The sequence below is a fragment of the Pinus tabuliformis genome, chromosome J (genome assembly GCF_031772625.1).
Source record: "Pinus tabuliformis cultivar Carrire ecotype Pingquan chromosome J, CPIR1, whole genome shotgun sequence".
NCBI classification, from domain to species: domain Eukaryota; kingdom Viridiplantae; phylum Streptophyta; class Pinopsida; order Pinales; family Pinaceae; genus Pinus; species Pinus tabuliformis.
The window spans coordinates 1,231,220,888-1,231,234,777 of NC_142295.1; the positions used below are offsets into that span (position 1 = coordinate 1,231,220,888).

At 37.0% G+C, this 13,890-nt stretch overlaps 1 protein-coding gene across 1 annotated transcript in view; it reads left to right on the forward strand.

Moving 5' to 3' along the window:
- Nucleotides 1–629: 629 nt before the first annotated feature.
- The window catches only part of LOC149231583 (uncharacterized), a 62,204-nt gene continuing 48,943 nt past the window's right edge, over nt 630–13,890 (forward strand). The window contains exon 1 of the mRNA XM_089381683.1: nt 630–840. Within this exon, the coding sequence (XP_089237809.1) occupies nt 630–840 (211 nt within the window). The remainder of the gene's footprint in view (nt 841–13,890) is intronic.

A 13,890-nucleotide genomic window follows, 5' to 3' on the forward strand; every position in this document is an offset into this window, starting at 1 on the left:
TTTTCGTTTGCTATGGCAACTTTTCCGGGATTCACTAACCCAGGTTCCCCCTCTGGTGGGAATCCAGGACAATTCCCTCCTCTTGGGAATGTTGGTGCTCCGTATATGGTGACGTTGTCCCTACCAGGGTTAACTGTCGGGTTGCCTGTGTGGTTGTTTTCAACCTCTTTGGTCCCTACCGTATCGGCTATTAGTCCCCCTCGACGCCTACTTCTACGTCGTCCTCTTGTACTTCGCCTGGTGAAATTCTCGATGTGAGTAACCAGGTGGCTAAGAAGAAGAAGAGGAAGACCAAGAAGAAGAAGTCCCCTCAGGGAGAGCCTACACACACAGTCCCCCTCTCAAGTCCAGCTATCTACTCCAGTACACCTGAAGTCAGGTCACCTTCTGCTCCTCTGAGGAAGGTCAAGTTTCCTTGTTGATTATGCAAGGAGCACCATCTGCTTCGTGATTGTCCTGGCATTCCCAGGGTATTAGAAGTTTGGTCTCATGATCCGACCCGCCCTTCATCATCCACTGATGATCATGGCAATGCTACCTAATCCGTTGGGAATGGTAAGGAGAAAGGGAAGCTTCGAATCCCCTGTCGACTTTGTGAAGGAAAACATCCCCTTCACCTTTTTCCACTCATGGATAAAGCCTTTGCTGTACTGGAAAGTCTTGCTGCTCCTTCGAATCCATTTCCTGCTGGTTATCAACGTCTTTCTGCGACTGCAGATCGCGTCCCTGCTGACCAAGAGATTACTTCAGATTCTTCTCTTGTACAACCCCCTCTTCCTGAAGCCGGCTGTTCCCAGCCTGTCCCAGACCAGTCATCGGTCGGACAGAGTGTTGGCTCGAGTTCGCCACTCGCTCACTCTGTTCCGGAAGAGCAAAATTCTCATGTTCTCCTCATCTCCTCAGATTCTCCTGAGCTTGATAAAGGTTCTCCTATTGCAACCGCTCCGGAGAATTCAGATTCGGTTCTTCCCGAGTAGGGGGGCAACCATATGGTTCCCCCACCAAGTAGTTCGGTCATCTCCTTTGATTGGAGTCGTTTGACTGCCCCTCCCCTCCCGTCCCATGTGCCTTTCTGGGTCACCGCCTATGCCTGCAATAAGGCACTTCCCGAAACTGTGTTAGACGAAGGAGCATCGGTTAGTCTTATGCCCGTTACTACTTGGCAAGCTTTGGGTTCCCCATCGCTTGTACCTGTCGCACCGCATCTCACTGCGTTTGATGGAGGAACGAGTCAGCCATTAGGGATCCTTCCAAAGTTTCCTATTACTTTGGGGGGCAAGACTGTCTATATAGACGTCTCAGTTACCCAAGGTTCTTTAGACTTCAGTCTTCTCCTTGGTCGTGATTATGTGTATGCCATGGGAGCCCTTGTTTCTTCACTTTTCCGTGTGGTCTGCTTTCCACACGATGGCAGAATAGTGACATTCGATCAATTATCGTTCGTTCGTCCACAAGCCCCTCCGGCGCACTCATCCTTCCCTCCTGGTTTTCATCCACAAGTTGCATCTGCCTCACCGCAAATCAACTACGTGGCCACCTACCCCGTGCCCGTACCCAGTGATGACACCATCGTGCATAGTGTCCTGGGGGCATTAGGTCCTGATTTCCAAGATGTCGGCCTTCCCTCCGGAGCCACTTTCTTGGGGGCCTCCACTTCCCGTTCATTATGATGAAGTCTGGATGGAGCATAGTTCCTTTCCTGTGTCAAGCTCCTTAAAAAATGAAACTAGGTCTGATTGGAGCATAGTTCCTTTTCGATGTCAAGCTCCTTAAAAAATGAAATTGGGTCTGGTCGGAGCATAGTTCCTGATCTTGTGTCAAGCTCGTTAAAAAATGAAACAAGGGTTATGAGGATAGTTCTTTTACTGTGTCAACCTCATTAAAAAATGAAACAACTCCCTTTCCAAATCGAGTCTTTTGATTAAGATCTCGTAAAATACAAGTCGAGTATTTCATCGATCTCGAGAGTGAACCTTCATTCCATCCACTTTGTTGAATGCAATGAAGCTTGGGGGGCATGTACCTCGATTTGCGTCATTATGCTGGGGGCATGCGAGCTTATAACAAGCATAGTTTTTCGTTTCAAGCTTGTGTCAACATGAAACTGAATCCAAGCAAAGTTCTCCACGGTTCAAGCTTGTGTAAAAATGAACCCATACCTGATTTACATCTCGTGATTGCCTTTTATCTGCAAATTTCTGTTAGATGAACCTTGGTTGTTTCATTCCATTGCTACCATCTCTTTCGCCGATCATATGCTCTCACTTGGTTGTTTATCCTTTCCTAAGGAACCACAACGATCAGTGGTTTTATTAGCCAGCCTCTTGACCATTACATGTTTTGAGCAGTTCCACCATCACCGGAACCAGTTGCTACCCTTTATACCACTCGTTCCTCTAGGACGAGTCTTCTTTAAGCTCTTTTCTGACTCGTAAAATGTGAAAAGATTGCCGAGTATTTTTCCCTTTTTGACTCGTTAAAGAGAATAAAAATGGAGGTCTGCTTTCAGCTCTTTTCTGACCGTTTAAAGACGAAAAGATTGCCGAGTCCCCCTCTCGGCTCGTTAAAAGGAACGAGAGGCGGTCGCATTTAAAGCTCTTTTTTCGACTGTTTAAATTAAAAAGATTGCCGGGTGTTTGTCGTTTCACGCTCGTTATTGGCTTTAAAATGACGTGTTTCCGACCGCTTTTTTACTTTTTCGGGTCGAAGGCACTATTTACGAAAAGTACTCCTCGATCGTAATGGTCGGGCGGTTCTTTCGAGCATTGTTTTATACTTTTTCGGGCTCGAGAGACACAACTGTACGAAAAAGGACCCCCCTAGAGTCTCCTTTTCCGCTGTCTTTTCAGACTCTCTAAACAAGAAAAGACGTCGAGTTTTTCCTTTGTCAGGCTCGTTAAACACTTGATGACATCGGGCATCCTCGAAATGACACTCTTCAAGCATATGCTATCCCCGTCAAGCTTGTCATCCAAAAATAATCGGGGTACCTGCCAGAAATGGTGGGGAAAATGGAACTGTAATCATAGTTGCGTCGGCAGTATGTCGCTCTTGAACATGGCACTCTTCTGCTTCGTGTCTGGGTGGGACCATCTCATCTTGTTTTTCACTGGCCTCCGTGGGTTTGGGTTATCCTATTCGACCTCTCATCTGCCCATTGCCATCATCACTATACCCTTTGCTCATTTGATGTCAAATACTTCCAAACCCACTATAGTGCCACCGATATGTTCAAGAGAAGTTGACCTCTGCAATAATACAACCTCATCTGCTATCTCAAACAAATCATTTTTCCTCTGTCTCGCGTCGATGATGTGGGAAAAATTATGGCCCACCTTCGATCAAGGTCACTTCCTGTCGACATCAGCTCATTATCCGGGAAGGTGACTTAGAGACTCCCTTCAGGTGCCTTAGAGCCTGCATGCCCTAATGGCAGGTTCTTCGTGTTCGACGTGAGGTTTACATCATTGGCCTCCGATCGAATGATTCTGTGGGTGTTCGACACCAGCTCATTGATTCACATGCCGCGGATTGTACCTATAGTACCTTGAGGGCCATTGTCATTATTGGTGGTACCTCTCGCGTCTGTTAACAGTTTTCATCATTGACTGGTAATCAGACGATGTTCATGCATGTTCGACTCCAACCCATATATTCACATGCTTGAACTTGTACTTTGTTCGGATCGGGACGGAGTGCAAGACCCTGGATCCCTGTCTGTTACGGTCCAGGCTGCGATTTTGTGGATGATCATTACATGACTCATTGATGGATGGCTGCGCCCATACCTGAGTCTTCATGGATGGCTGCGACCATACCTTATCATTCTTTTGGTCTCTTTAGCTGGGTGGCTGCGTCCATTCCACAGACCTTTTCGCATGTCTTTTTGGATGGCTGCGCCCATGCCTAGACTGCATGTATTTGATTATCAGAGATATTTCGGTCCTTCCTGGTGGTGTTCCAGTTCGGCGTGTGTTGTACAACATTTCACCCCTCCCACTCTCTCGGTCTTCATGCTTTAGGGGGCATCTGTTACACAGTAATTTGTCACTGCCTTCCTGTCAGTCACCCTGCTGTGTCAATCACTAAGCTTCATGCCTTCTGAACTGGCCCAAAACAACCCATTTTCCTAAAGTTTTGTTCATCAGCGCGTCTGTTTGAAAAATACCCGCGATGACTGGCGCTCCATAGTGTATCTCACGTGCTGCCAGCTCGGAAGGACATCAATTTTCCGCGCTGGTGGCCAGCGCGCCTTTTCCGTGTTCTTCCGCACTGACATGACTGTCCTAGTTATGTGGACGCGGCAACATCGCGTCAGTTTCCTCATAATCCGCGCTGATCCAGTTTGGGCGAATTTGTTCAAACAACCAGCCTTCCAGATAACTCCAGGCTTGGTTGTTAGCTTTGTGAATGTCGACTCCCTTCTCTAGCATGTCTGTTCGACCCTTTGCAACCACTTCCCTTGAAGATAAGCTCATCCTTCCACCCTTTTAGGAGGCTCCTTCTCCTACATATACTTTCACCATTACCATGAGCAGCTAGTTAGACATAGCTTGGATTGTATAGAGTTTATAGTGCTCAGATTGCTGCTACTATAGGTATTTGGTGTGCTAGGTGTGGAAGTGATTGATTGCTTAGGGAAGGTTGTTTTGTGTTGCTTGTATGTGAGAGAGAGTTGTTTGTCTTGGGAGAATCATCCTCAAAGGTGAATGCTTGAGATACATGCTGACTGGCCCCTCCTGAGAAGGTTACCGACGTCAGAACATTTGGTTGTACTCTTCTCTATTCTGATTAATAGTAGATGACTGCTATTATTGTTCCATTCTCATTTGTACTTGCAATGGTTAAATGTGAATTACATCTTTTCTGACTGATGTATGGTTGCTTTTACTAGATTTCACGCTTGCGTTTGTTTCCTCTTCGTGTGTGCAGGTATCTATTCGCGGAGATCGCGGAGGATTGTGACCAGCCAAAGCGAAGGAGCTAAGGCAACACCTCTTCGTCAAACGACAGCGCTGGAATCCAAGTAGGTGCTCTTTACCTCTTGTTTAATTGTAATTAGGAACATGCATAGCATCATTGTTTGATTGTTGCTAGACCGTTGCTGGGCTAGTAGGGATCGCCTCTATCCGTAGAGGGGATTTACCTCATCAACACCTATGATAAGAAATCATTAATTCTAAATGCAGAAATAGAAAGAAACTAGAACAAGAGATGCATGTGAATAAGAACTCAAAAGAAAAAAACAAATGATAAAAAAGTTCTTTGAGGATCTTGGGATGTAAAATACCAAGGAAAATCAAATTACCATGGAGGAGACTAATATTTAGAACCCGACGATGACACCAATATTCATTATTTCCATCAATAAAATTACATCCCTGCAAGAAATGACAATGGAGCTGTGAAAATACGAGTTATCTCCCCATGAATAATAATAAAAATCAATGCCTAGAGGAAAATTGAACCTAGTACTTATAAAAAATGATTAGGAATCATTCCCCATGAAAGGAGGAAGCTTTCCCCACCAAAATCCCTTGATTAGTTGATCTGGTTCCCAATATTAGGAATCTGCATTAAATGGCAGGGAACACATTCCTAAATTTTCTCAATCATTGGATCTCTACAATATGTGCCATAATTCCATAATATCTTGTTGATTTATTATTTAATATTGATCCTCCCGTAGTAGGGACTAGGTCCCTAGATTATCTCCTCCTCCAAATCTCCATAATCTTCCCAATATTCTCATAATATTCCAAAAAAATAAATAATATTAGGCACAAATATATAATTATCCATAAACCTTCCTAATAAACACATTAAAGTTAAAAATAAATTATATAATGCAAAAAGAGAGGTTTAATGTGCTAAAGGATGGTCATATGTGCCTTAATTTATGTCTAATTTAGAGGCCCATCATAACCCTAAGAAAAGGGGTGATGTTGCATCAATAATTTTCCATTGCAACATGTTTTTTCATGTCTTTCATAGTTTTGATATTTTGTCTTTATTGGGCCATCATTGAAAAATGTTTGAATTTAACCCTTTAAAATAAAATGGGCAATTTTGCATCACCGCTTTTGCATTTCAATGTGTTTTTTCATGTCTTTCATGGTTATGATATTTTGTCTTTAATGTTATGATTGAAAAATGTTTGAATTTTAACCTTGAAGAAAAATGATGGTGATGTTGCATCACTACTTTTTCATTTCAACGTAGTTTTTCATGTCTTTCGTAATAATCATATTTTTTTTTTAATGTCATGGTTAAAAAATGTTGGAATTTTATGCCTGAAATGAAAAAAGGGTGATGCGGCATCAACAAAATTTATAATAAACATGAAAATTATGAGTTGATGCGACCTCCAAAAATACGAGAACTTGTTAAAGTTCTTGTTAAGTTCTAGGTGGCATTGTTTTTCCTTCTGAGAATTTTTTTATGAATAGATCTTAGAAATTAAGGGCCACTGTTCCCAACAATTATAATGCTTTGACTCCTAATACAAGATCAAAATGATCCATTTGGATTGAAATAATGGTACTAACCAATAAATACTCCACCATATTCAACTTAATATTATTGCACTTCCCTTAACAACTTATGGTACCTCCATCTGCAATCATCACTTAGAAATATGGGGCTAGATATAAAAAGAAATTAATAATTTTTTCCAAATTTGTAATTGGTGAAGTTATGGGTACTACCTAAATCAATAAAATATTTTACCCTTCCTTTTGATATGTCCTTCTATCTTGAGGGTTTGTTGAGTAAATATGTTGTCCATTTCATGACAAGATATTGTTGGAGTAGTCACATTAGTATTAGATGACGTGAAGTTTCCACTTCTTGATCTTCGTCATCTTCACAGTCTACATAGAATAATTTATTGTCAATGAACTTATTCCCTTTACTGTACTTTTTTTCATAGTATAAATATAGTCCCATTTATTTTCATTCATCCATTTGTTGAGGAGTCCACCTTGTTTGTTTATGAAAAGGAGCATGATTTTCTCTCTATTTATTAGTCACCAATTTTCTAGTGACCACATTGTTAATTTCAAATTTGCTTTCTAGATTGAAAGCATGCTCTAGAGATTTAGGTTCAAAGAGATTCACCTCATGTTATATGCTTTCCATTAAAGTTCCCATAAATAGGTCTAACATGTTATCCTATGAAATATTCATTACTATGAGACTCAATTTGTAGGATTGTTAAATGTGCTTCGTAACTATACCTTTTTGTCGAAAAGTTACCAATTGATTAAAAATGAGTTTCCCTTGATACCCCCATAATTTTCTATCATTTCCTCTATAAAAATGGACCAGGATATAATAGAATCATTTTTTCTTTCACAAAGCCATTGATACCATACATGTTGGTCTTTTTCTAAAAGTATGGATGCAATATTCACCTTTGGTAAGGATGCCTCCTAGTGTATATCAAAGCGTTTCTCCATCTGAAATATCCATATTACAAGATCATTACCATCAAATTTCCTCATATCAATCTTTATAATGTACCCATTCCTTGCTGCTAACTTGAATCCCCAATGATGTGAATCTTGGATTTAAAATTCATGATTATGGTTTTGCGATTCAAAATTTTTTCTAGCCAATTGTGATAGCATACTCCCCATATGAAATTGATTCTCAATAGTGTGCTTCTCCTTATGTTCATTATTTCCTTGGATCTCCACATCCCTTTTAGGAAGTTTCTCCAAGGGAACAATTTCCATGGCCAACATGGATTTTTGTATTTCTTCCTTACTTTCATTCATCCTCTTTTCTATTCCTTTTTTCCTCTTTTGTATTCCTTTCTTATTTTCATTCATATTCATTTATATTCCTTATATCCTCTTTTCTATTATTTCATTATTTTAATTAATATTATTTTCTATTCCTTATATCCTCGTTTATATTGTTTCCTTATTTTAATTCATCTTCTTTTCCATTTCCATTTTAAGCCTTTCTCTAGAACCTGAGAAATCACTTTTTTTAGCATACTACCATCCATTTCATTTATTTTCTTCTCTAGTTGAGATAACCTAAATTATAAGTATTCAATTTCTTCATGAGTCAATGATGGGCATTTAGAATATTTAATTGATGTAGTAACTTTCTTTGGACAGATGTTAGAAAATAGTAGTATCCCTCCTCTTTATTACAACAAAAAGGGGATATTTTAATCAACAATTGGGTCACTAGTATGTTACGCACCATAATTTGGAGAATATAAGAATGATTGAAGATTTAATGGTATAACTCTAATATTTGATCCCTCTTCGATCTAAAAATTTGTTCTGTAATACTCTGATATTTAGTTTATGCAATTCCACATGTGTGAACTGAATCTCATGTGCCAACTTAAAGACAGTAACTTTCCATAAACTTGTTGATTTTTTTGCCTCTTCCCACAAGAAAACTTACATAGCATGACATGTGTCAAATTATTGAAATATAATTATGAAATTTGTACATGTGGTACTTCTATGTCTCCTAAAATTCCTAAATATTTCACAGTATGAAAATTTCCAGACAAGAATATATAGCAAAAATATCAATATGACTTTTTTAAAATTTATTTCGTGACTGTTCAAGAAACCCAAATTCTATATGGTGAAACTCTAAAAGTATAGAAAAAATGATTATGAAAATGGAACCAAATATTCCTCGAGAATTATCCTCAATATGGTCCAATTTTCCTTTTATGATGCAAAACATTATAGCACAAATGCCAAACTGACCTGTTTGAGACTACTTTTTAGAGCATATAAATACCATAAATTCCTTTGAGAATATATCTAAAATGTTGAAAAATAATATTTGTAACTTTTACTAGATGGTCACCACAAGTTCACCTCAACATGCTCCAATTTTCACAATCTGAAGCCTCACAAAGAAAATGTTTTTGTGAAAATTCGGAACTAATTTGCTTGAGACATGATTTAGGATAATTAAAAAACCCTAACATCCTTGGACCATATATCCAAAAATATATTGAACCAAGATTTAAAACCTAAACCAAGTATTTCTCAAGATGTCTTCTCAATCTTTTCTAAGTTTCACCATCTAAAGTCTCCCCAGAAAATAGTTATAGCAAAAATCCCATGAAGACTTGTTTGAAGAAGCAAAAACCTATGATCAAGAGATATGAAACCAAATGTTTTGATCCTTTCACCTTATAATGATAAGAAGCCGATAATTAATTTCTTATTTTAGAGAAAAGCCTCATTTCACAATAAATGCAATTGAAAAGATAATATTTGATGATCTTAAGAATAGGCCTTATAATAAAATAGGGCCATGAGGGGTCCTAGCCTACGTAACAATATAACAATAGAACTGTAGTCACTCAATAACTAGGGTTTCATAAAGGTTTTTCAGGTTAACATTGGGATTATATAGGGCCTATACCATATGTCACTTATCCTCCTCCACAAGCTAACTCAACCACTACTTGGCATTTCCACCTAGTATTTCCATGTTACTGCTGATGTCATAGTATGGAAATTTTTAAATTTTGAAATTTATAATTCCCTTTTCATACAATAAGGCTTATTTTCAAAAAAATTCGTATACATGAACTTTATAGCTTCACTACTCTAATTGATCCCTCACCTCACTGATTATGAGCTTGTAATTATTGACTCGAAATTTGTATTTATCATTCTTAGTGAATTTCATCCCAAATTGATAATTTTACCTAACTTCATCCCTTGCAAAATTATATCAAATAATTTCCATGTAATATTTAATATTTCCACTACAAGAAATGTTGGATCCATACATCAGGCTGTGTTGTAACATGGGCTTTGTTACCACTTTATAACACTTACAACCACCTATTGGGATATCTCAATACTCTTGTACCCTGATTTTTCTAAAGTTTTACTTTAATTTATTTCATGTAACATATCTTATGCATGTCTAATGCATTCTATAATGCAATGCACTCATATACAAGAATGATTTTTCATAATAATTCCATTTAAATTACTATTCACACACAACACATAAAAACACATAATTAGTTATAATGGGAGTCATATATATATATATATATATATAGATAATAAGAGACATCGACTAGGTACAAACCTCAGACGTTCCACCTAACCATAAAACAAGTGCTCATAATCCCTTAGGCGTAGGTCACCCCTAAGTTAGGGATTCAACTCCATATGGTAGTGGCTTACCTAAGCTAGGTACATATCAATATCATACATAACTAGGTCAAGGTACTAAACCCAACAAACTCCAACCAACAAACTCACATCCCCCATCAAACCCAAAGCCTAGGTAGTGCACCCCCTTCTTTGGATGCATCATCTATTATACCACTACCCTTCTTAGGTGTCCAACTTGCCTGAACAAGGATTTCTAATAGCCCCATGGTTTCCAAGGATACCAAATACTTCAAAGGTCTCAAATTTCCCATTCACCTCACACCATGAAACCTATTCCATTTACCGTGAATACCACTCAGACTTTACTTGGGGTCCATCTTGTCACAGGCTTGCCCTTATTTACCCTCGAGGGATTCTAGTCACCCCCTTAGTTAGATGACGTAATGTGTGTGTAGTGATTTTGACAATCTTCACTTTTATGTACATTTCATTCTTTTGATACATGACGCTCTGTAAAGTCACTTTATGGACCTTGGTAGAAGCATGTCCACTTTTTGACTTAGATTTGTTTTAATAATAGACTAGCCACCTAGGATGAAGTCCTTTCATTAATTATCCCTTATCCCCCCTTTACAATAGTGGGTCCTTATCCCCCATATTATTTTTCTTGACCACTTCTGGTGTAGTGGTGTGTTTTATTAATATGCACGTGACTTCATTTTTACAAAACTAGGATCTTAGGCCCCGAAACATATGAACACAAGCATACTAGATTGAAACACACATGCACATGGGAACACTAGCCCAAAAATAGTTTTTGGCTCACTATCCTAAACTTAATATTTACATCACACACAATGGTAATCTTAGGGGTGTTACATATAACTCGTATGACACTTGTCCAATCATACGAATAATCTTGTAGAGCCTATACAATATTAGAGATAATTTCTTATTCTTTTTTTTCTTGAGTATATATTTCTTATAAGGTTGTGGTCTCATAAATACTTAATCACCCTCGTCAAATTTTCCTTCACTTTGATGTTGATCCACTTGTTAATTGATCTTGTTTTGTGCCTCCTTGAGAATTCAAATTTTCTTTAGTCTTCTACATACGCGAGTCTATTTCTTGTACTTTGGACTTATCTTGTAAAAGATATGAGTCCATGGATATTTCCTATTTGAAGAATAACATCATATATAACCCTATAAATGTACATTTATGATTTATATTTGACCATATGTTAGTGGATGATATGTTGAACTCATCGCTAGCATTGTTCCACTCATATTCCATAATTATCTCCAAAAATTACTTGTGAATTTTGGATCTTTGTGACTTACTATTTCGTTAGGAAGACCATGAAATTTATGAATTCCTTTATGAAAACTTCTACCACTTGGCTTTCTATGTATATAATTTGAATTCCACAAAAATGTGCATATTTTGTGTCTATCAATGATGACAAAAATGGAATATTTATCTTCATATTTTGGTAAGCCTATAATTAAGTCCATTGACATTTCTTTTCAAGTTTGATTAGGTATGTGTAATGGTTGAAGTAATGCTAGAGAATTTACTGTCTCTCTATTTTTTTGGCATAACTCATTTTCACTTAAATTTTTTTAAATATATTTGTTCATTCCTTCCAAAAAAATATACTTTTTGATTCTTCAATATGTTTTAAGAAACCTACATCCCTGCCATTAAAGGATCATGGGATTCCATTCAAATATTTTTCTTCAACTTTGATTAAGGGCATACAAATATCTTACCCTTGTACAATAGTATATCTCCTTTCAATGCCCGATGTTCCATAGAATTCATTCCTTCCTTTTTAGATTGTATTTTTTTTTTTTTCAGTATTGTTGTCATTTTGCCATTCATGGTGAGCTTATTCCATCCATATTGGGATATAAAATGTAATAAAATATAAGATCAGAGATTTTTCTATTCTATAAATAACATCCACTACCACATTGTCTTTCCCCTTCTCATAGATTATTTTAAAAATATTTGCATTTTGTTGCTCTTCTAATAAAAATATTTTCTCGAAAAAGTAATTTAGTATATCAAAATATATATTGAATTTAAATTTTTTCCCAAAAGGATAGTACCTCCCAATGACACTTTAATTTATGCCATTTTCTTAGTCTCCCCTTTTTGTTGATGATGATATCTAGAAGGATTTTTACTAGGAGGATTGCTTTCAGCTATTAATTCAATTTGATGTTCATTTTCATTATATGGAGGTATACCTTCAAAAATTTCTTTGGAGACCATATGGTTATTTTCCAAGGTACCTTTTAATCCTTTGTGAATATTTTTGTCTTCCTTCTTAAGATCCGTAGAATACAATTTAACCACAATTCCGTTGCTACCCGTTTTTAGGATCTTTTCCATTCTATGAGAGTTGATGGATTCACAAGGCATAAATTTTAACCATTTTGTCTCATATTGAACTCATTCCAATTAAATTATCATGAATACTTCATTATAGTTTATAGAAATTATACCCAATGTTATCAACCATTGAATTCCTAAAACAACATTTACACCTTCGATTGGAATGACATACATGGAGATTTCTGATTTATATTTTCCAATACTCATTTCAAGGTCATGGAATTTTCCCACATAATAAATACTCCCTTAATTGAAAACTAGAAATTGACGATTTTTCATTGGATATACAAAAAATTTGAGGAACTATGCAATATTTTATTAATGAAGTTATTGGTACTACCTGAGTCAATAAGCATTGTGAATATTTTCTTCTTAATTTAACCAACAATATTATGGGTCTGAGGAGATAAAAGCAACATGAATGCATGAACATATATCTCACACTTATTTGAATCAATGTTGTGTACAATTTTTGTATGTATTTCCTACTTTTTAAGTTGGAAAGTTATTCCTCACTTCCTTGTGTAGATGCCTCCATTTCCTCTTCATCATTTTTTCAAAGGTGAACAATTTTGTTTCTTGACATTTATGTCATTTTGATCATTTGTTGTTACAACCAAATCATATTCCTTTTACTCTTCTTCCCTCCATTTCCTTCTATTCTATTCTAGTAGGTTGAGGTAGGATTGTCTTACGGAACCAAAAATGGTCTTTGCTTCTTGTATATTCTCCCATGGTAGGCTTGTGTGTATCCTTAATCTTTTATAGAGAATGACATGAAAATAGCATAGCCTCCATAAATTATATTTCTATTTTAGGAAAAATGAATGTTTAATGTCTTCTTTTAATCCACCCATGTAAGATTCAAATAAATGTTGATCACTTATGCTATCCACCCTTGTGGCCAAAAACATAAAATTCAGAATTATTGTCTTCAATATCACCAACTTGCTTGATTCTCGTGAGTTGACTGAAATAATCTTCTTCCCATGGTTTGCCATATTGAACTTCTAAGCCTCTTATAAATAAACACCATGTATAATGATAAAAATGGGGTTTCCTTTTAAACACTGATTGACACCAATGATAGGGTTTATCATGAAGTTCAAAGTTGATACTTGAAAGTTTCACTTGCCATCCATAATATTATGAAAATAAAAAGAAATTCCATTTGGTACAGCCAGTAAATACCCATGTTCCATCAAAATCCTTTAATTCAACATTGGGAAGGTTCACTCCTTTAGGAAACCATCCATGAGTAGCTCAATAATTAGAGTCAAATCCACTTGGAAAATTCTTTTTATTGGAAACTTGTTTAATTTGAATATTACCTTTATTTTCATGAGTCCCTTC